General features: G+C 32.1%; 1 protein-coding gene across 4 annotated transcripts in view; it reads right to left on the minus strand.

The window, feature by feature from the left end:
• Positions 1-24,352, minus strand: part of LOC148619808 (Ig-like and fibronectin type-III domain-containing protein 2) — a 77,332-nt gene that overhangs the window by 29,944 nt on the left and 23,036 nt on the right. For all 4 annotated transcript variants that reach the window (XM_088580101.1, XM_088580104.1, XM_088580103.1 and 1 more), the window contains exons 9-23: positions 23,552-23,706; positions 20,676-20,817; positions 19,424-19,459; positions 16,146-16,280; positions 14,378-14,530; positions 12,762-12,919; positions 12,058-12,187; positions 10,986-11,054; positions 9,764-9,907; positions 7,173-7,316; positions 5,974-6,119; positions 5,155-5,299; positions 2,893-3,156; positions 1,979-2,035; positions 884-1,003 (exon numbers count right to left, since the gene is read on the minus strand). In XM_088580101.1, coding sequence (XP_088436227.1) covers positions 884-1,003; positions 1,979-2,035; positions 2,893-3,156; positions 5,155-5,299; positions 5,974-6,119; positions 7,173-7,316; positions 9,764-9,907; positions 10,986-11,054; positions 12,058-12,187; positions 12,762-12,919; positions 14,378-14,530; positions 16,146-16,280; positions 19,424-19,459; positions 20,676-20,817; positions 23,552-23,706 — 1,998 coding nt within the window. The remainder of the gene's footprint in view (positions 1-883; positions 1,004-1,978; positions 2,036-2,892; positions 3,157-5,154; positions 5,300-5,973; positions 6,120-7,172; positions 7,317-9,763; positions 9,908-10,985; positions 11,055-12,057; positions 12,188-12,761; positions 12,920-14,377; positions 14,531-16,145; positions 16,281-19,423; positions 19,460-20,675; positions 20,818-23,551; positions 23,707-24,352) is intronic.

Genomic DNA, 24,352 nt, shown 5'->3' on the forward strand with positions numbered 1-24,352 from the left:
GTATCATCCTTTCTTCTCTGTCCCTCTATCAAATCTAGACTGACATTGACAAATCATTAAATACAATACAGTAATGTCCATTCTAATGCACATGTTAAATGTATTTGTAAAACTTACCATTAAAAATCTTTAAAATAACTTAAATAACGTAAATTATTTCCAACAGTAAATCATGGAACTGACGCCAAAAATTTATGATGTTTTCCAATGAAAGTCCTTGTTACAACAAATATTGCAAAAAAAATTTTTTCAACCCATAGAAAACAAGAGGCTCCCAGGAGCCTGAATTGCTCACTTGGTTAAATTTTGCCTTTCAAGGGCAATAACTCTAACAAGATGTTGTTTAACAATTTTGACTCGAGAAGACTTTGGTAGGACTTATAATAAGGATCATTTCAGCAATTGAAAGTTTCTTTCTATCTATCATAGTTTTCATGATATTGGCTGGAAACTGTAAAAATAAAAAAAAGAATGTCATATTCCACCTTTCAAGGGAAAAACTATTACAAGGAGTCGACTGACAACTTTAATCCCTGAAGACTTTTGTAGGCCTTATAATAAGGATCATTCCAGCAACTGAAAGAATTTGCCTAAACCTAACGGTTTTGGAGATATATGCGAAAAATTACTGTCTGACCCCTCTGTTCTATTTTTAGTAATGGAGGTCATGTTTTTCGACAGATCAAAAATCCCCACATCTTTGCTATGCAGGATACCCCAAGGAAAATTGATACCAAGTTTGATTCAAATTGGTTAAGTAGTGCCAGAAGAGAAGAGTTTTGAAAAATTGTTAACAATGACAACAACGGACACCAAGTGATGGCAATAGCTCACCTTGCCAAAAGGGCTTTTCATTGCATACCATGTTCTATAATTAACTTACCTGTGGCACATGCAATAACAGTGGAGAAATCCTCTTCACATTGCTGAGGACTGGCTATGGCATTGCCTGTCTTACAATTATCCAGACATGAAGTGGAAACATTGTGATGAACACAACACTCTGTAAAATAATAGTAAAGTGATTGTGTTGGAGCATTATGTAAACTAAATGAGTGAATAAGAACAGTGGTCTCAATGGTTAATATAAATCTCCTTCGCAGACCTATGACATCAATGGTTGATATCAATCTCCTCCACAGACTTATGACCTCAATGGTTGATATCAATCTTCTCCGAAGACCTATGACCTCAATGGTTGATATCAATCTCCTCTGCAGACCTATGATCTCAATGGTTGATATCAATCTTCTCTGCAGACCTATGACCTCAATGGTTGATATCAATCTCCTCTGCAGACCTATGATCTCAATGGTTGATATCAATCTCCTCTGCAGACCTATGACCTCAATGGTTGATATCAATCTCCTTTCTGATTTACTAAGTATCACTCTGTTCTGATTTACAGGATGTGAAAAACTTCACATGGCATGACCACTACTCATTACAAATCTGCAAAGCTGTTTCCAGTGTATTGTACTACGTTGCATAAAGGGGTGAGGTAAATAAAGCACTGAGTTTGTTAGAGGTATAAAGTTCTGAAATAGCCAATTTACTCTCTACTCAGGAGATTTGGTTGATATCCCCCCAAAAAAGTACTATAATTCGTGGATACCAATTTTTGTGGATTAAGGAAGCAACAAAAGTTTGTTGATTCTTGTATTCATGGTTTTGAGGTTTTCAGTATACACATCAATATATCCTTTTCGTTGGGAACCAAATTTTGTCATTTGGCCGACCCACGAAAAACCACGAAAATTAGTACCCCCCGGACTAAAGTACTTTCACAGTATCTTACATTAAGAGAAACTGGCATGAACTATATTGCGTCATCTAAATCGTCATTGGATGTTCTGATGAATTCTTTTGTAAGAGTTGTGCTTACAAACATACATGGATGATAATTAATCAATCAATCAAATTTTATAATCAGTTATTCATGTTTTATTGGATTTATAAAGAAAATGACAATATGTACCTTCCTGAGATTTCCATGTAACAGGTCCACTTATGTCAGGCTTGTCTATGATGATTTCTGAAAGAAATAAATGACAAAATAGAAGAAACTGAACCAAATAATTCTACATGTATGCATTCTAACATGTAGCTATGAAAAAAGAGTAGAGTCCTAATGATTCAAATGGGGGAAAAGGTTACTGTAAATTTATCAATTTAGCGGTTGCTTATTTTCTCAGATTCTGTAGATAAAGCATATTTGCCGGTATCAATTTTCACAGTTTCAAAAATATGATTAGCGTTAAATAATGTTAAAATAAATTTTGCATGCAATTCTTGTCCTTGGTTTTCTGTCCACCACGAAAATAGTACACTGCCAAGATTAGTACATTTACAGTATTTCTAAACAGCTTAAATATACATTCTTTGCCAACAAAAAATAAAATATAGCTGATGGATTGTGGAATACAGGGTTAGAGAGGTAAGTTACAAAGTTATATAGCTGGGAAATTGTATTCAAACCATGAAACATGAAAGTAATTTTCTACGAAATAGACTGGTTTACAGTAAGTAAATTCAGGTCTCATTTTATACGACCAATGCATTTGGAATAGACAAAATTATAAGTAAATTTACAGCAAAAACTCAATGTAGGGGTAAAATATGGATTTGAAAAGTAGACGAAACCTATGTGTATGAAAACCTAAAATTGTTATGAACACTTTCTAAACATATTCAATACATATATCATATTTTCAAATGTTCAGCTAAGCTAACTTAAACTATTTGATCAAATTTTCTTAAAAGACTTCATGAAAACTGTATTGAAATTTGAAAGAAAAAAAGAAATTTTCCAAGGAAAAAAGCTAAATAAGGAAAAGATAACATCCCACCAAACTTTTCAATATTCTAAGATTATTTATCATGGCAACTCACTTTCAAAATCACAATCTCTAGTGTATAAGTCAATCATATCCACTGGTCGCTGGTGTCCATATTGTCCATAGAGTAAAATACATCTCTTTTCGGCCAGTATAAACAAGAACCCAGTACATTGGTCATGGTATGACATGTTTAAACACTGCTCTTTACAATCATCTACAGTAGCATTGGTGAGCAGTTTTGTGGCTAAAACTGTCATGATATCAACACTCATCTTAGCTTTCTTTGTAAAGTTATCAGTGCAGTTGAAGGTATGATCTACAAAATAAAATGCAAGTTGAGAAAAAAGCTGATGTACAATTGATGTAGTCCTTACTTCTGTTTACAAGGATTAAATAGAAACTGAAAGTAAAAGGTAAAAGAAGCACATGCATTTGTTTTACTTGCCCTTAAAGCAAAATTGGACAGTACAATCTATTTCAGATATAAATTTTCAACAAATTTGATAAAACCATTTTTAAATACAGTGGAACCTTGATGTGTCTAACTCAGAAAATTTGAGGTTTTCAATCAGTCCCCTCGATAGGACTTCCAAGGTTAATTAACCCTGATGTCTTGAAGTGAACTAATTAGTTGGAAAACTGATTGTATAATTACAAACCATGATCGAAGTGTGTTTTTCAACAATCAGCGTGCCTTTCGAAGTTACTTGTTGACACTCTTTACGGCTTGATTTGTACGCTTAATGAACCAAAAGTAGCGAGTGCAGTGTAAAGAAACAAATTTTATTAAAAACACGATGGAATTCACACTAACAGTGATTTCATATATTTTGATAATAATAAAAAAAATATGAATTGTACATTACATTAAACATCAAACAGAAGACAGTAAGTGTATTTCAACAACTTTATTCATTTTGCCATCGAATGTATAATTTTATCATACAACACATGGTTTGACAATATTTCTGATTGTGAGTCATTAAAAGCAGCATTGTATGTACTTATGACATTTTCGAGGTAGAAAAAAAGGAAATATCTCTTAAACACTTATTGCTGTTCAGTATTTAAGTAGCACTCCAGCTAAGAATCAAGCAAAATGTGATTAATGGGTGAAAAGCCTACATATTTTAATTTTTGATATTTTGTTTAAATTGCCAAAGTAAACAGAAATTGACATTCAGTTTTTCATGTAACCCTTGTTCTTAGGAAATAAAAATTATATAGAATATACTGTAGATTTCAAAATTAAGGGAGATAACTCTGTAAATTACACTCAAACACAATAGAATCTATTGGATTTTCAATATTGATTATCTCCTAAGAGCAGGCAGATTTGAATGAATAATTACATATTTCAAAGTATAGACCCATAAAACAAACTTAATTACAAAAATAAAAATATGTAGCCTTTTTTGGGGTGTATCACATTTTTCAAATTTTGCATGATTCTTACAAAGACAACTACTTAAATCATGATATACAACAAACAAAACAATATCTTCCAATATGAAATGCAAGACCTCACAAAGCACCGTGTGTAAAGTCAAGTACATGTACATATACAAGCACAACAAATGATGTAAATGCATATACAATCCTCAACCAAATTATTTCCAGGTCATACTCAACCTCAGATGACTAGAACCTCAGATAACTCAAATATTTTTGCCTGGTCCCTTAAACTTTGGCTTAACAATGTTGGGACAATACACCTACAATAAAGCTGAATTTTCATGAAATTAAAGTTTGGTGACCTATATTGTTTACATTAAAATTTTGAAGTATTTTCATTGAAGGTCATATTTGAGAAAAATTGGGAAAATCTTTATACAAAAATATTAAATATGATCTACCTTAAACAATGGAAATGTAACTCCCACTCATTGTGTACTAAATTCATCCTAAAAGTGGCTCTGTTTAAAAATAACAAGGATTACAAAGGGTTGTGAAATTTTAAAAGATCTTTGGTGCTAGAACTTTAGTAGAAAAAAATTGATGGGTTAGTGTGTTTTTGAGCAATAAGCCTTTGAAATTTTAGTGGGAAAAGAATTTCTCCAGATTTTTCTATTAAAAACCCCCAAGGTTTTCATAAAAAATAATCGCAAGTAACATTTCAAGGTGTGTTAAATGAAATTATGACAAGATAAGTGGTCATTAGGCAAAAAAATATCAATGCTATGAAATGGATAAAACCAGAGGAGTCCAAAAATCTGACAAAAATGGCTGAACACGAGCAGTGAACATCATTAACCACTCAATAGCAAGGGAATAACATCAATGTGTATAAGTTTTCATAAACCAAAAAACTAACCATCTGGCTGCAGGAATACTTTCAATGCAGGACTGGGTATACTGTATCCATTTGAGTTACCAGCAATAACATATACAGTATATTCATAGCCACTCTCTAGGTTCTGTATAATATATGTTGTGCTGTTGGTTCTCTTAAACATTTTCTGCAATAAAACACACAATTAACAGTTAAATATTTTGCTATCAATTCAAAATCTTCATGATGCTTCACCTATTGGGAATAGTGTAACTGAAAATTTCAAAAAAAATTTACAAAATTCTGCTACCCATATGTCATTCGTGCTCTACGCAAAAGTGACTAAAGCCCTCAAAATTCTAGCTAAAACCCTGTAATAATGTGATGTGTATGAACTATCAAATCCTGAAAATATCCCACAATAATTCACACATTTACAATATGCATTTCTTTAAGTAATACATAGAAACCTAAAGACTGATAGATACATGTGATGTCTGCAACATCATTTTTATGGTTAACATACAGTAAACAGGGAAGTTTTCATGTCAACTTTTTTTGGCAGGTTCTGCAATAAATCTGCTTTCGTGCAGTTTTAAATTCTGGATCCTTCATCAAATTGTACTGTAATGTTCTTTGACGGATATATTCGCAACAGCTTAAATTTCATGTTACAGATCTTTGTATGAAAACAGCAAAATTAAAACTGCCACACAAATTTCACAGTTTTCAGTATATAAACAAGACTAGTTTACCCTTCAAACTAATACTAGCATTTTAGCCAAATTTTGTAAAACTACAACTTGTGTTAAAATGGTAAAGGAAAGCCTGTATGTTTCATCTTTTCATATGTTTTCCTACCTGTTTTTTGCCTAAGGACAGTGATTGGTAGTAGACATCATAATATTCCACAGCAGGTCCTCCCAATGGTGGAGACCATGTCACAGATATAGAATGGGAGGCAGAATCAGATATATAGACATTGCTTGGTTGTCTTGGTAAAATAACTAGAAATAAAGTCATACAGATACAATACCCTACTATTGTTTTTAGCCTGCAATAAAAAAAGGGATAAAATTGCTTAAAATACATGTATAGGTAGATCTTTTTCAATTATTATATATCCCCATGGTGTCCTGCCTAATTGATTTCATATATTTAAATTGATTGCATGGGGAATCCTTGGCTTCATAGTAATTAGAAATCTAGAATGAAATATTAATATCTTTTATATTCATATCTACTGTTTAATCAGGTAATTAAATTACAAACTGAGAAATGATAAGCAAAATCAGATTGATGAATACTGTTGTTTAGTTCAGCTTTTATTTTGGAGTTAAAACATAGTATTATAGACTAGAAAAAAGGGGCGGAAAATAAGAACTCAGTGAATATTTCTTTGTTTCAACTATTGAATGGTTTTCAGAAAAAAAATTATGAAAAATGACATCAACATGTTTTAATGGTTACTGTGATGTTAACACTATCATAATTCAGTCAACAAGTACAGTCAGTGACCTTAAGTGTACAAGTGCACATGACACTTTCCTCACTGGTCTATTTTTCATCAGATATATATTTAAAAAATAAGGAATGAAAAATCTTACAAGTTTTAAGGACACAGAATTATGACAATCTCAAATAGAAATCAGTTAATTGTAATGATACATGTATATGTTTTGCTATGGAAGACCCACCTTTCTGAAAAAAAAATCCTGAATCATCCCAATCTAAATCTAAAATAACAGGTGCACACATTCAATATTTTGAAATAAATGTTCTGAGAAAGTTTCATTTTCAATGTATTCCAACAGGGTACCCCTCTGTGGAATGGATGTACAAAAAAAAGGAAGGACCACATATCACCATATCCCCTGAACTTCACAAGCCAGTTTATTAAAAGGCAACTTCATTAATATTTCATACATGTTTATTCTAATATATTCCTGTTTCACAGAAACTAAGTGATGACAAAGCTATACTGTTACATGATCACAATATATTTGTGGTGGAAAAAAATGGTGCTGATAAAAATTCTACAGATTGACTTTTTTCCGTACCTACACCCTCTTGGAAGCACTGGGATATATCTGGTGCACTGAATGCACACAGAATGTCGGTATCTTTCATTTCACCTTTACAAACATGTAAACAACTGTCTGCAATGCCTCTCCTTTTACAGCATGACGAGTGGTCACGACCATCTGTTAATAAATTAATTTGAGAAAAACACTGTAATTTGATTGGTTAAAATAATTTTGTTATATCTCAATGGATAAAAAATATTGACACACCCCTATTCAGTTAAATTCAGAGCTACTTTTTCATGTTTAAAGATAAAAATATGTTTTAAAATTAATTTATAAGAATTGGCTGTGATAAAAATTTTGTCTATTGAAAAATAACATAAATTTTCAATGTGCATGTTTTGTTTATTGCACTTCGCTCAATAAACAATATGCACATGGAAAATTTATGTTATTTTTCTATAGACAAAATTTTTATTATAGCCAATTCTTAAATGAAGCAGTAAATATGTGTAGTATCATCGAACTGCTTCTGTTAATGAAGCAGTAAATACATGTAGTATCATCAAAGTGCTTCTGTTAATGAAGCAGTAAATACATGTAGTATCATCAAAGTGCTTCAGTTAATGAAGCAGTAAATACATGTAGTATCATCAAAGTGCTTCTGTTAATAAAGCAGAAACAGTATCAACATAGTGCTCTTAGCACTGGAGGTTTTTTTTCATCCTTGTGAAAATAGCAAAAAGTATTTCAAAGACTATATGATGTAAAATGAAACTGTAATCATAAATTTGTATTTCACAAATAATTTTGATTTTTTTTCTTCTTATATGTTTAAACTGAATGCTAACCTTTGCTACTGATTTCAGAGATATAAACTGTAGATCATTAGCTAAACAGTATCCAACTTTCCACACAGTTAAAAATTTTGTTTCATTTTACCTTTTTCAAAAATGTTAAAACTTGCCCAAAAATTAATTTGTCAGAACCAGTATTAAAATGAAGTACGACTGAATTAACAGACTGACAGGTGGAAAAGGTGGTGATTTCTATTAAGTCAGCTGTATAATTACAGATTACACACAGTGCTGTGGTAAGATTACCTTGTTGCTCATAATTATGAAAGCAGGACACAAAAAAATAGAATAAATGAGACAATGTTGAACTTATATGTAGGTGTCTGAAACATGAATGGGTCAAAACTTTTCTGTTTCAAACAAAGTTAGAAATAGTAACCTGCTCACCAGCCTGAGACTGGCTATTTTTTGGCAGGATTGGTTAATTAAAGCAAAAGTTTATAAAGCCATATAGTAAATATATTCAAAAATTGTAATCAGGACTGGCTAAAATTTGAGTGAGTTTCCTACCCTGGTCTCAAATGAAGTATGTAATTCAGAAGTAATTATTTGAACTTTAACAGTCTTTCCAAAGGTTCACTTTTGTCAGGACATTCGGTGATGACATACTATTTTCAGGACCGAACCAAGTTTTACCGGCCATTTTGACCAAATCAAGAATGACTAATATCAGAAATTTTCCAGACTTCCAGTGGCATTCCAGAATTTTTTTACCTGTCACATTTTTACCAGTGATATCCGACAGTCTGATGAACCTTCAGAAAGATTGCTTTAAATGAAAGGGGTATAGTGGGTGTTCATTGCAGTGCATTATCAATAAAGTTTTTATTTGAGTACAAACAACTTCATCCCTCACATGTTAAGCCTAAAATCATACTGTGGAAAAATTTTGAAATAACCTTGATATCATTGTCCAGTAGACAGCAAAAAGATACAATGACAGCTTAGCTTCCATCTTACAAATGGCAGATCTTTGAAATAACTAAGAAATCATTGTCCAGTAGACAGCAAAAAGATATAACGACAGCTTAGCTTCCATCATACAAAAGTGTGTATTATAATTTCTTTCCAGACATTATTTTATTATTTTGGCATAAAATTTGAAGTAAAGTTGAACTTTTAAGGATTTTTACAGCTAATCATACAAATACATTTTGATTTTTAAATTTAAATACTTCAAGATTTATCTATACTATTCAACAATTTTCACAAGGGCAAAAACTGGTTACCAAAAGTGAAAGTACTACGATACATAGTACACAGTACACATTTTAATAGAGTTACTATCCATAGAACAACCAACATACCTGACCCACATTCTAAAACAGTAGAAAAATCATTACTGCCATGTACCTGACCCACATTCTATAACAGTACAAAAATCATTACTGCCACGTACCTGACCCACATTCTATAACAGTACAAAAATCATTACTGCCACGTACCTGACCCACATTCTAAAACAGTAGAAAAATCATTACTGCCACGTACCTGACCCACATTCTAAAACAGTAGAAAAATCATTACTGCCACGTACCTGACCAACATTCTATAACAGTACAAAAATCATTACTGCCACGTACCTGACCCACATTCTATAACAGTACAAAAATCATTACTGCCACGTACCTGACCCACATTCTATAACAGTAGAAAAATCATTACTGCCACGTACCTGACCCAAATTCTATAACAGTAGAAAAATCATTACTGCCACGTACCTGACCCACATTCTATAACAGTACAAAAATCATTACTGCCACGTACCTGACCCACATTCTATAACAGTTGAAAAATCATTACTGCATTCGAACGCCAAGGCATATAACTTGGATGAAGGTGCATTTATTATGAAGTTATAATCACAAAGCTCTAGGCACTTGTTACTGACTCCCTTTTTTGAACAGCACACTGCAAACAAAAAGTTAACATTGTATGTAAAGTAAAAATAAAACTATGTTATGTACAATGTAAGTTCAAGCTACATGTACTTTAAAATCATATTTAAAAGTATCCAGGAGTAAATGATAAGAAGCTGGACACCCAGGTGTGAAAGTAATCTAATGAATCAGTCATAATTACAACTGGTAATTAATAAAAAAAAATAAACCTGGTATTTTAAATTACAAACCAAACTTGTAACATCAGACAAATCTGGGTGCAATCAGCCATTTAGGTCACACTATTGATTCTAGTTTGTGCCATGTCTGAACGTGTTTCGAATTATTCATTTCAAAATTAAGGATGGAAAGACAGATAACATCACTATAAATCAGCTGCTTATCAAAGTAGGACATAGTAAGACTTATACAATAGTTGCTTTTATACAGGGCATTATCCTGATAAATTGACTGCCCAAGAGACAGTGATATTGACAGAAATGTTGACAATGTCTATAGTCACAGGCGAGGGCATTATCACTTCCCAAGGGTTGTCAATTATCAATGATTCCTCTATAAATAAGAACCTATTGTATTTATTTGAATAGAATCTATACCAAGCATTACCGATAATTTAACTAACATGATTTAACTAAAATGGATAGCCCATTCTTCTCTGATATGAAGTAAAACTTATCATTATATAGATAGTAGTGTTTTATTGAATGTTCCCAGTGTAATAAATTTCGATAATTCACACTGTGAAATAAATTCGGTAATTTCACCCTCGGACTTTCTTCTGCCAAAACATCACAACTTTTATATCAATCTGCCGATCACAAAAATTAAAATTCATGCTGAAAATATCGATAAAATATGAAAAAAATCTATGTAATAAATAGGATAATTAATTGATTATTGTGAATAATAAAAATATGATCACTTGTGCCAAGAATGCTTAAGGATTTAACTTGTGCGCGGAACAAGTTCCGCACACTCTTTAAATCTTCATGTTCTTTGTCACTCGTGATAATATTTTGGTTATTCACTCTTTCCAATTAATTATCCTATTATTAACTCTGAAATCTACAAAATTTAAACTACCTTACCTGTAACATTGAATGGTAGATCTGGACCTGGTGAGGATGTGGTCGATGGCACACCAGTAGGGATCTCATCTAAAATAGTATAAATCAGTCGATCAAGTTTTACATAATCAATTAACAGGAACACCATAGGCACATAGTACCAATCTACCACATTAGATTTTATCAAAGAGTACACTTTGTATCATTTGAAGTAAAATATTAACAGGTATTTTTACATGTATTCACATTATAAACTTTCTTTAATTAAATAAAATAGTATCACACGATGCCTTTTATTTGGTCAACTATTTGGTACCCCTTCTGATTAATAAAAAAAAAAAGAAGATAAGTATTGTGTGAACTATAATATCACCAAAATATTCAATACAAAACATCAAATACTGTGAAAGTACTATTGTTCGTGGGGTACCAATTTTCATGATTTCCGTGGGTAAGCCAAACCAAGAGTTTTGGTACCACAGAAAATGAGATTTCAATTGATGTGCATACAGAAAACCTCAAAACCACAAATTCAAGATTCAAGATACCATGAACTTGTGTTTCTTTTATAATCCACGAATAAAAGTACTTTCACAATACCACTTTGGTGGCAGTCTGACCTAACAACTTCTTTCCCATAAAAAAATTAGGTCGTCTACAGGCAAGCTCTCTGTTCGCTTAACTTTCTTTACTAAACAAACAGTTTAATTACACACCAATAAGGGTGGCAAGTGTATAATATGGTGTTTATCCATATTTAACTGTCATTTAAGGAGGTAGACCTAGGGTAAGGGATGTAACTTCTGAAATCAGTGATATGATTGTATCACATTCAATTTCACTAAAGTCTTTCAAGCTTTCATTTGAAATAGAATGAAATCAGTCAAAATTACTTTGATGCTTACATGAGATTGATGTAAAATGCTGAATACAAACGTTCCCATGATTTGAAAGAGTTGTGTGCCTTACCCTAGGTCTACCTCCTTAAGGCAAGTATTGGCTTTTATTAATCAAAATGCAACTAAAAAACCTATGTATGACTCCAGAAAATAAATTTTAACTTTACAAGTTTTACTGATAGTCTTATTCTCACCATATGTCCTGAAGCCAATGTTAGGTGTCTCCAAACTTTGTCCCATTTCATTAGCTGATATAATTTTCAGGTCATACTCAGTACCAGGAGTAAGGTCTGTCAGGGTAATACTTCTTTCACTGGTTGTTTTCTACAGAAAAATAACAGAATTTTCTTCATGAAATGGAAGATAAGTCCTACTATTAAATGTCAAATACACCTTATTGGTACTTGGCTGGTACTTTAAGTTAATCATGTCTTGAAACAAATCAAGAAGACTTTTGCGTTTCATGGCTCCTAGTAATATTTGATGGAATCAGCTAAATTGAATTTACAACTATACAACTTATTCAGGAGTTAAAATATTTCTTTATGAATTTTGTTACTTCAGGATATTCTAAAAATCAGCTTACAACAGACTTCCATCAACTTTCTGATAATTTCTAAAGACTATGACTGAGACTATGTCATTCTTACTGTGACCATGTCATTCAGACTGTGACCATATCATTCTGACTGACCATGTCATTCAGACTGAGACAATGTCATTCTGACTGTGAACATGACACTCTGACTGTGGCAATACTGATAAAAGAACAAAATTAGTTCTGTAGGTCTTAACAGAATGTATCACCAGATCCCATCAGGCTTGATGCATGACTGGTAATAATTTTTATGTTACTTTTTAAAACAGATATTTTTTTACTTAAAAACATAAAACACACCTTTGTTGGTGCCATTTCATCAGCATGACTATGTTCTACATAAGACACAATGTAGTGTGTTACATTAGCTGTCGATTTTGGTGCCATCCACTTGACAGTGGCTGTGTCTTGTGTAACCTCAGTAAGTATCACATTCTCTGGGGGTCCTGGGATATTGGCTGAAAATAGAGAGAGATTAAGTTTGACTGTGACAATTATCTTTTTTTCTGAAGTCTAGAAATTAAAGCTCAAATCAAAAGTATTTTTACAGTTAAAACAATAATAAAAGCCTATTGTAAAATAAAGAAAAAAAAACTATCATTACCAATGCTTGATTTATAAGTATTAATTCTGATTTCTTAGACATCATACATTTATTTTGCCCACAAAGGAAATTTAGGTCATTAGGAAAGTTGATTTGAGACAAACATTAAACTTTCTAGATATGATATGATCCATCAAGGTCAAGTTCATACCAAACTTCAAATAATTTTCAGGGATTCTAAACTTGGAGCTGATGATTTTGTATGAGACAATGTACAATGGACAGCAAAAGATCATACTGCCCCGAATAATGATTTGAACAAATTGTGCCCCTTTACTAGCTGACCTATTCCTTCACTCTTATGAGGCTGACTTTATAGCTGATCTGATCAGAAAGAAAGAATATTGTTTAGCTAGATCCTTCAATCTCAGTTTCCGCTATAAAGATGATGTGTTATCTTTAAACAATCCTAATTTCGGGGATTTGATACATTGCATCTACCCAAAAGAACTTGAGATAAAGGATACTACAGACACTGTGAAGTCAGCCTCATATCTTGACCTACACTTAGAAATCAATGGTAAAGGAAAACTATTGACCAAACTTTACGACAAACGTGATGACTTTTCATTCAGAATTGTCAACTTTCCTTTCATCTGTGGCAACATCCCTTCGGCTCCTGCATATGGAGTGTTCATATCACAACTCATACGTTATGCCAGAGCTTGCCGAAACTAAGCAGACTTTTTGTATCACGCTAGAACTCTAACAAATAGGCTTCTGGAATAGGGTTATGTTGCTACAAGATTGAAGTCATCACTACAGAAGTTTTATGGTTGTCATCATGAACTCGTGGATCATTATGGTGTATCCATCAACACCACGGGTCATAGTTTTCCTTTCCTCGTTTGTCTACCCCGGACTTGACTTTTTATGAGCAACTCGGCAGGTGTTTCTAGAAAAGCAGAGAACGCTTCCCCTACCGGTGCACCTGGTCCATGATCACAATTTTTAGTGAAGTCCGAGTTGCTCGTTTACTTTTGTTACTTTGTATGTATGATTTTAGTTACTTTATGTTCTTTGTTGTGTATGTCTGTTTTCCATGTCTGGTCTTTGTCCCTGGATTACATTCTTTTGATTACCGCTATAACCTTGGTTCCCTTGATTACTCTTGAAATCCCTTATGATACTCTCCCTTTTCAAGGATGTAGCCTAAGTTGTAAAAAACAAGGGTTAAACTGTATACCCCCTCTGCTTCAGAGTGGGGTTGTAAACATTTCAAAATATGGAATAACATGTTACTGACAGACAGACAGAGCCATAATAATAAAACATTATATCTTTTAAAACATATTTAAGGAGCTCCACTTACCCATTCCTTCTACAACACATGCTTCAATCAGAGGAAGCCTGATCATACACTGGGATAGTTCATTATCTAAGGGTGGAAGTTTACCAGAACAAAATCCTAGACATTTGTCTGGTATACCATTCCTTTGACAACAACCGGTATGGTTTCTCTGACCTACAAAAAAACAAAACAATGTGACATTCATTCAAGCATTTCATATATAATATATATATATATAATATTTCAATATAATTCAGTTACTTACAGAACAAATAAAATGTTCTAACCTGGAAGCCCAGGTAATATTTTTGTTCCACAAGTTTCTCTCAAATATAACCCTGGATCACCAGTGACGTCTTCTGTCTTTTGATTGGCTAAGTGAATATGACGTTATTTTATTTACTTCTATATGTTCTATTATTCAAATATAAAGAAAAATACGTTTAAGTATTTTTTAAGTTATTTATATTATCCTTCCATATGTATGCACAATTATAAAGTTAATTTAGATAATCTCATCTTTGTTTTTATTTAATTTCATAAGCGGCAGTTTACTCATATATTGTGCATATCCGTCACTGGTGACCTGAGTCTATGTTTTTAGCAATCCTAGGGTCGCTTATGATATTGACCAGTGAACCAGATTAATAGACATTCAAACCTCGGTAATTCAAACTTCAACAGAATCACTTAAATGTGTTAATAGTAATCATGAATTTGAGAAATATAGCTTTTTTACATTGTAAAAAATCAATTAACAGATTTCTCCAATCAAGATCATTAATTGATAGTACTTTCAGCACGAGCTTTAGCTTTCTTCCTGGAAATTGGAAAAATCAGATAAACCTCATGTTATAATGTAAGACACTCTTTTTCTTATTTCTAAAGACAATGTAATTTACAATTTAAGTTCAAATTATCCAAACCTTTGTGAGCAACATCATATAGCAAAACAAATTGTATTTTTAAAATTATCCTACAATTGTATTCAAACCAATAATCTACAGAAAACAAATAGATAATCAGTTTTAACAAAACAGGCCAAGCCGACTCAAGTGACGATTAAACTTTGCAAGAAGTTAGAGAAATAGCAGGTCTGGCATTTTGGGATACTTTCCTTTCAGGAAAATTTATTGTATACAGGACCTATACTTCATTTTATGTGTTCTATTTTCAGCATCGATTATATTATCCAATTATGAGAAATTCAGGTGGTCAATACATCTGTATCTATAATAGTACAACAAACTGCGACATACAACTATGCTATTAAAAAAACTTCAAAAGTCATTACAAGAAGAATCTTCATTTTTTTTCATGTATTATATTCATTCCAAAAGTACTTACTTTTAAGTTAAGTGCAAGTCTTTTTTTAAGAATCAGGCAAAACAGGAAAAATAAGAAACATGCATGTCATAATCCCACAAACCTGACTATATAATTTCACTCAAGGATAATTTCTCTATTTAAAGAGACCATTATTTATTATCTGTATCACCAATTTAGCTCAGACATTTTTCAATAGAATGTTGGAAAAATGAAGTTTTTGACAGAACAATCTGACCTTGAAATGCTCATTTTCAGTGCATTTAAATGAAATTTATAACTCAAATTACCAAACTGATATGGGAAATCTTGTCTTTTTTTCCAAATTATCTTTCAAATTACAATTTTAAAATGGTGGTTTTTCATACCATGTTTCACCAACTGCCTGATTCTTACAGGGACTGACACTAAAATAATGATATAACTACACAAATAAAAACATAGTCAACACTTTTAGTCTTACCAGTGACACATTTTAACGCCTCATCAATGTAACCATAGCAACTCAGAACAACTCTTGGGTCCAATTTTTCAAAAGCATCTACTTTACATAGACTGTCTTTACATGCCTGTGGCATTTTACTCTTATTGCAGCATGCTGTAAGTATAAAATTTTAAACATGTGAACAATGTAATATATTAAAAGAAATGTCAATGAGTATTGAAGTTAAATAAGGCCAAAACAAAAATTAGTCTTGTTTCCTGCCACCAAAAAGAAAAATATAGGGTAGGTAGGTAGGGAATAATAGGATAGTTAGTTGGAATGAGTGAATAATCAAAATATGATCACGAGTTTAATCTTGATGCTTTCTTGGCATGAGTGATCATATTTTGGTTATTCACGATAACCAATTGATTATCCTATTAATTATATAGATTTCCTCCATTATTCATTGTATTTTCAACATAAATTTAAAAATATTCTGAACGCTGGATTGATATTCGTGTTGTGACGTTTTGGCAGGAGAAAGTGCAAGAGTGAAATTACTGAATTTATTTCACAGTGTGAATTTTTGAAAAAAAATACACTGGGAACATTCGCTAAATCACTTCTACCTATATAATAAGTTATTTAATTTTTTAAAAATATCTTATATTTGATTTAATTGTGAAAATATCAGTTTTATACTATTTCTGTATATATGAGATTCTATAAATAATTCTCAGTTGCAACATGAAATTCTTGAGTGCTATACTAGATATTCCTGTCATTTAGGAAACCAAACTGGACTACCTAAGCATGAAGTTGAACACACTGTCATATCACAGTTGAACAGTTGTATGAATATTTTAAACCCCTAAATAAGAGCGATGACACAGAGAAAGACAATATTGAAGATTTATTAGACAATATAGAGAATAACGATATTATTGATATTTTAGATAGGGAAATCTCAGAAGTGAAAAATTTATGCAATGGTGAAGTTCCCGGGGACGATGAAGTAGTTAATGAATATATAAAAAGCACGGTACATCAATTCCTGCCTATTTATATGAAACTTTTCAATCTGGTGCTTAATGCAGGGATTATTCCAAACTCTTGGTTAACAGGGATAATTAAACCATTATACAAAAACAAGGGACACCCAAGCAATTTAGATAATTACTGTGCAATTTGTCTTACGTCAAATCTGGGAAAAGTGTTTACCTCTATTCTTAATTCAAGACTTAATAAATTGTCAGATGAGATTGGGATTATTATTGATGCCCAGGGTGGATTTCGAAAGGGTTATTCTGTTCAGGATAGTATGTTTGTCATGCATGCTTTAATTTCATTATATTTGAATTCGGGTGAAAAATTATTTTGTGCCTTCGTAGATTTTAGAAAGGCATTTCTAAAACACTGTGTGGAGGGTGGGACTTTGGCGAAAACTTGTAAAAAATAATATTGGCGGGAAAATGTTTAATGTTATATTGAATATGTACACTGATATTAAGTCTTGTGTTAAGAGTGGGGAATTAATAACTGAATTCTTTCCTTGTGAAATTGGTGTAAGGCAGGGAGAAAAGTTATCTCCCTTTCTCTTTGTCTTATACCTTAACGACTTGGAAGAATATTTGTCTGAAAACTTTGTGGATGGTTTAAAAATGTTGAGTGAAAAGGTTATGGACAACCTTAATATGTATATAAAGTTGTTTATTCTTTTATACGCCGACAATACTGTTATTTTTGCGGCGTCGGCACCAGAGTTACAAAAGGCACTTTCTGTCTTTGAAAAATATTGTACTGATTGGAAATTGAGTGTAAATGTAGCAAAAACAAAGGTTGTTATCTTCTCTATAAGGAAATCACTGCAACATGTTTCTTTTAAATTGTTTAATCAAAATATAGAAATAAAAGACTCCTATGTTTACTTGGATCTTTTATTTAATTACAATGGAAATTTTGTCCAAGCGTGGAAAAAATTGGTTGATCAAGCTCAGAAAGCTCTTTATGCACTATATAAAAAGATTCAAAATATTTCCATTCCGATTGATCTGCAATTAAAATTGTTTGATGTATTGGTTGTTCCTATTTTGACATACTCTTCGGAAATTTGGGGGTTTGAAAATAAGGCTAATGTTGAAAAATTACATCTTCAGTTCTGCAAACGTATACTGGGTGTTAGATCATCTACACCAAACTTTATGGTTTATGGGGAACTTGGGAGATTTCCACTTGAACTGCAGATCAAACTGAAAATGGTTGGATTTTGGCATAAATTAACTTCTAGTGAAAATAAACTGTCTGGCAAATTATACAAATTATTATTCTACATGTGTGAACATGGTGAATATAATTTTAAGTGGAATAACTATTTAAAATCTATATTTGCTAACTGTGGACTCAGTGAAATATGGAATATCCAAGAGAATGTTGATGGTAATCTTATGAAAATTAACGTTAAGCAGCGTCTTCAAGACCAGTTTATTAAAAAATGGTTTACTGATATGAACAACTCGTCTAGAGGTGAATGTTATTCTAATTTTAAACATGAATTTCAATTGGAGCCTTATCTTTTAAAATTAAAGTTGAGTTACCGGATAAATTTTTGTAGATTAAGGGTATGTAATATAAAGTTTCCCACTGAAATGGGGAGGTGGAGGAATATCCCAAGGGAAGATAGAATATGTAGAATTTGTGGAACTGGTCTTGGGGACGAATATCACTATTTTTGTGAGTGTAATAATGATGTAGTTTTAGACTTAAGAAGAAAGTTTATACCATCATATTATACGAGGTATCCAAGTAGAGAAAAAATGTATGGCATGATAAAATTTTGCAATATAAAGGTATTAATAAATGTGTCGATATTCATGCAAAAACTGCAAAAGATGTTTAATTAGATATGCTATTTGTATGCAATAATATTGTGAAAATATTGTCTTGATAACTTTATGTGTGATATTTTGTGTTTATATGTATGTACTTTATATTTATATATACATTTATATACTCCTGTTACACAGTACTCTGCGGCTGAGTTATTTTCTAATAAACAGTAAACAGGTATATCCCACTCATCCAGGAAGTTAATATCAGGCATCAACCCAAATATCTTTTCAGTGCATGTCCCAATTATTGAAAGTTACATACCACATTTCAAATCAATCTGTCCAGCTGCAATTGAGATAACTGCAACTAATAAATAGAGTTGGATAGATAGAAGGTCAAGGTGATTCCGACATAACACCCACTGGTTCAGTGGGCTATATTTATGGTAAATATGGAAAAAGGGGATCCATAGCTTTGTAACTTACTATTTATGTCTATATCAGTTTCAATTGGAACAGAGCCTGAAAAAAAAAGAAAAATAATATTTTAAGTCTGATAATGTGATCCCATTTTGAAAGAAATAAAAGCCTCAGAGCATAATTATAGAGATAAATGAATATAGGGACATGTTATAGCTCAAATTAAAATGTCGGAATTCTGATTAGATAAGAAGCTGGGTATATCTCGCTATTGTATACGGCTGTAGCCGTATACATAAAAGACTTCTCATTTTCCCATCATGGGCCTTCTTACAAATGGCCACTGCTGTTACGCTTCAATTAAATAAAATAAAAAAATGCACATATTTTTTTACATAAATATTTTTTTTGAATTATTTCTGTGATAATTAATTTGTTGATTGTTCAATTTTCTTTACGTTTATAGTTCCTTATAAAACCCCTTAGAGATACTACTGGTCAATGCAGCCACAAGGAATGTAGAGGCCTCACATGTAAGGAAGGTGTCAGGGAGACTTTGCTCCATGTACGAGTAAAACTTATAATTTTATTTCCTGATTTTTTTATCAAATATGAAGATGTTCACTATAAAATATAATATTAATTGAAAATTTACCAACTTTCCAGCTGTGATAGCAAGGAAGCTTTATTTCGGATATCCATATCTTATTGACAATATTCTGTTTCTGACAAACAGATTATTTGTGTAAATTATGGGTTTTCATAATGTCTACAAGTTAATTTTCTGTAGTTTTTACTTGTATAATTGTCATTTCATCTTGAACTTGAGACACCGTCTCCACAAAGTTCAAGACTTATTTTGAAGCTCTTGTCTATGATTTACATAATTTTTTTTGTACTTCGTACTTTTTATTTTCACTTATTGATTATTCATATCTTCTGTACTGTTCTGACCACTGACTTTACTGATTTGGATTGATGCAATTTTATCTTCTCGTTCATGTTTGACATACAAGAAAAAATGAACTATAATGGAAGCCATAGGTTTAGTTTTCTAAAAAGCCTGGTTTAACCCACCTTTCATTTTGGAAATGTCAGTTAGAAGTCAGGACCATCACAGTGGTTTCCAACTTTCTAGTTTAACCTTGATATTGCAATTTCCTTTCCTTTTGACTACTGCCTAGATTTTATCAGTTTGGTAATTTAGTTATTATCCTTCATTTACTTACTTTCTAGAATGAGTTGTGTGACTAATTCTGATGGTTGCCTAGACCAACAGTCTAAGTATGCTCACATATACACAGAATTATTTACATACCTCCAAGAGTAGATTGTGTGACTATTTCTGATGGTTGACTAGAGCCATAGTCTGAGAATGCTGACATATAAACTGAGTACATTTTACTGGGAAGGAGTCCACTAATACTGAAAGATGTCTTGTTTGGATCTATCTTCAGACTCTGAAAGAAAATTTGACATCACATAAGCATATGTAAAGTTGCACAAATGTAAACTTTTTTATTCACACTGGACAACTAAAATTACACCTTCTCCTATAATATGTTTTATTTGCATTTATTAAACACTAATCAATGAAAAACTTAGATTTACAACATATACTTTTTTTAATGTATGACTGGAAGTTTCATATCATACATTACCATAGTTAATTACCATCTTGAACTATTCATGTTTGCAATATTGTATACTTCATGATAAAAATCATTCCAAAAACTCTCAAGAGGAGTTGTGTCCACTTAGTGTCCCTATAGTGAAGAATGTGCAAATTCAACCAAGTCCCATAGCTCCTGTCAAATTTGTGGAAACAAAACGGTAGTGCAATATGATCAACCACATACTGGTGAATAACAATCCTACAAATGTGAACAAAATTAGTAAAGCAGTTTTCAGAAGAATTTCCTGAAGGGTAGTATGTACAAAAATTCTACAAAATCCAATAATTCCTGAAAAAAACAAATGATGAATCAAAATGGTGGCATATTATGATCAACCACAAATGGTGACTATCCCACAAAGTTTGAACAAAATACATCACACAGTTTCCCAGAAGTTGCATCCACAAATGTGACTGGATGGATGGAAAAGAAATGTTTAGGTAAAATCCGTATTTTGAAAAATTGGATTTTCAAATTTAAAACACAAAATCAGGGCTGCTCTGGCTTCCAAAATTCTGTCGCCAGAAATATCGCCAGCTGCCATTTTTTGTCGCCAGTTTTCAGACATTAGAGTCAACGGGTGCCAAAAAAAATTATACTTTAAAAAGAAAAAAAGGACAGTATAAAGTCCACTGATGAATTATCTGTGTCAACTCATCAAAATAACCTCTCCATTCATGACATACATGTACCAAAGATTCACTCTTGATGCATGTAAAAAGCAGGTTTTTAGCTCTTTAGCATAAAATAATAAAGTGCTATCAAAGACTTTATATTACTATTATCATATAGTCCCTGATTTCAAAACATGTTCACCTTTGTCCTTTATGGCCTAATTTATCTAGTACAATATAGTTTAATTTTTTTTTATATTTTTAACAAACTTGATTCATTTTTCAAGTGATAAAATTTCTAGCAAACCACATTTTGTACCATAAACCATTAATTGTGTCCCTGTTTAATTATCTTGATATCTGAATAGCATTTCCTTAATTAGATTTTGGGAATCCCCATTCTATTTGTTTACCGATTTTCCACAAAAAAAGTCACATGGCAAAAGTGTAAACAAATGTCATCTATTTTCTTTTATCAATTCTTTCATTTTGAAGTATTTAGACAATTCCTGATGGGATAATCATTGTTAATTGGATTTAATTTATTCTGTTATTCGGTAAATCTGAATGTTTCTGAATGTATTGCATGGTCAAACAGGGCTGTGAAGCTTGTGTGAAGCCATGTGCACATGGCCTTAATTGTGTTTACCTTTGACCAGATGATGAGAGTTTTGATTGGCTCAATAATATATTTACATTTGATTGACACCTCCCATGAGGATATTGTCAGTCAAAGTCGCCTGATCTAATTACCTTTAATTGCCTGCAGTCATAAATTGGCCATAGTCAATTAAATCTGACCAGGTGTCAACATAATTGTATAATTAGAGAGAATATATCTGTCGCCGATAAACTTCCTGTCAATTTTAATATACAAAACCTAGGCGCCAAGAAAATCGCCAACTGGCTATTTTTGTCGCCAGATAAAATAAAAAAATCGCAAATTGCGACATTGGCGAAGCCCAGCGCGACTCCTGGTAAGTAATCAAGTCTGAATTCAATTCCTTTAACCCTTTCTGTTGACCCTTTAACTTTTGGTTTTCATCATGTAAACTATTGAATTGGAACTTCAGAAAATCCAGGGCCTTTCTCTCTTGAAAGAAAAGTTTAACCCCTGAATGGCCTATTATTGAATTAAATTATCTTACTTTACAACCAAAATCCATGGACAAGTTTTCTAGCTTCTTGCTTATTAATGGGAACCACTTTTATCATTCTCAGTGAGTGATTAAAAGTGCATCCGACCTTAACAACCAGGTGGTGATTAAACAGGGTCAATAAAATAATCAAACAGCCCAAAAAATTAAAATTACTTCAGACAAAAGATGTTACAAAATAAAAGTATCTGATAATCCAAAACTGATTTTACAAGTATTTTGATTGACCTAGTCATTTTAGGCACTTAAAGATGGAATTTTTTTCTAACCTTATCATAAATGAAATGTATGGGAGTCACAAAAAGATACTTAAACCATAATTCATCTTCTTTTGAATAAAATTTGGATTTGAAATTACAACGTGGAGTGGTTGAATTTCCTCTAAACTAAATCTTAGCATATTGCAAGATATTTACCAAATTACCAACATATCTGTAGTTTCAATGCACTGTTCTTGTAGATTGGCTACATAAAACCACAATTAAAATAATCTATTTGGAGAAACTTAAGCATAAAATGGTAGCCTAATGAGTATTCAGGCACAAAGACTGAATGAGTAAGCATAAAATTACATTTTGTAAATCTAGATTTTAATTTCTAAATATATGTTAGATTGTTTGAGCCTGAAAAGGGCCATAATGACCCTTCTCCTTTCCATAATGAGGTTTCTCTCCATAAAACATTTTGGGGGGATTTCTGCATATTACAAAAGTGTAAATCATGAACAAGTAAAACATCAAAACTTACAGTTCTGAAGGTGGTATCGGCAGAGAGTCTGTAATGTACATAGTATCCCTTTACAAGGTTAGGATTCTTTGTAGGTGGCTTCCAATTTACCATAAACCCTATGTTTGGTTTAGTAGCAATCATTGATACAGATGTCGGTGGGCCAGGTAAAATTTCTATAATAGTAAAACACTAAATATATTAAATTGTATTTTATCTTGGTGATTAAGTGTCTGTCCCTGTAAGAATCAGGCAGTAGGTGATGAAACATGGTATGATAAAACCCATCATTTTGGTAGTGTAATTTGACTATTTGCATCATCAGAATCAAGAAAAAAAGACAATATTTTCCATATCATGGTGCATTGAGTTATAATTTCATTGAAATGCACTGAAAATGAACAATTCAAGGGCAAATGTCTCTGTCAAAAGTCTCATTCTTCTAACATTCTATTGAAAAATTTCTGAGCAAAGCCAGTGATGCAGAGATCAAATAATAGTCTTTTCAGAAAGAGAAAGGATCTGTGAGTGATATTACATTGTCAGATCAGTGGGGTTTTGACATGCATGTTTCTGAATATTCCCATTTGCCTGATTCTAACAAATACTTACACTTAAAACATTAGAAAATCTAAGGGCAATAATATAGTAAAATATTTTAAGATAGAATTGTAATATGAGGTTAATCTGTGATTCTTCTAGATAAAACTACAAATAAATTCTTCATTGAAAATAAAATTCTCTTACAGAGTGCAGCCTGATACAACCACAGAGGCTGAACCCAGAACAGTTGGGACAAGTATGACATTATATCTCTGAATT

This window comes from Perna viridis, chromosome 4 (assembly GCF_037379345.1).
Source record: "Perna viridis isolate PV_CMFRI_1.1 ecotype Kerala chromosome 4, ASM3737934v1, whole genome shotgun sequence".
Classification (NCBI taxonomy): Eukaryota; Metazoa; Mollusca; class Bivalvia; order Mytilida; family Mytilidae; genus Perna; species Perna viridis.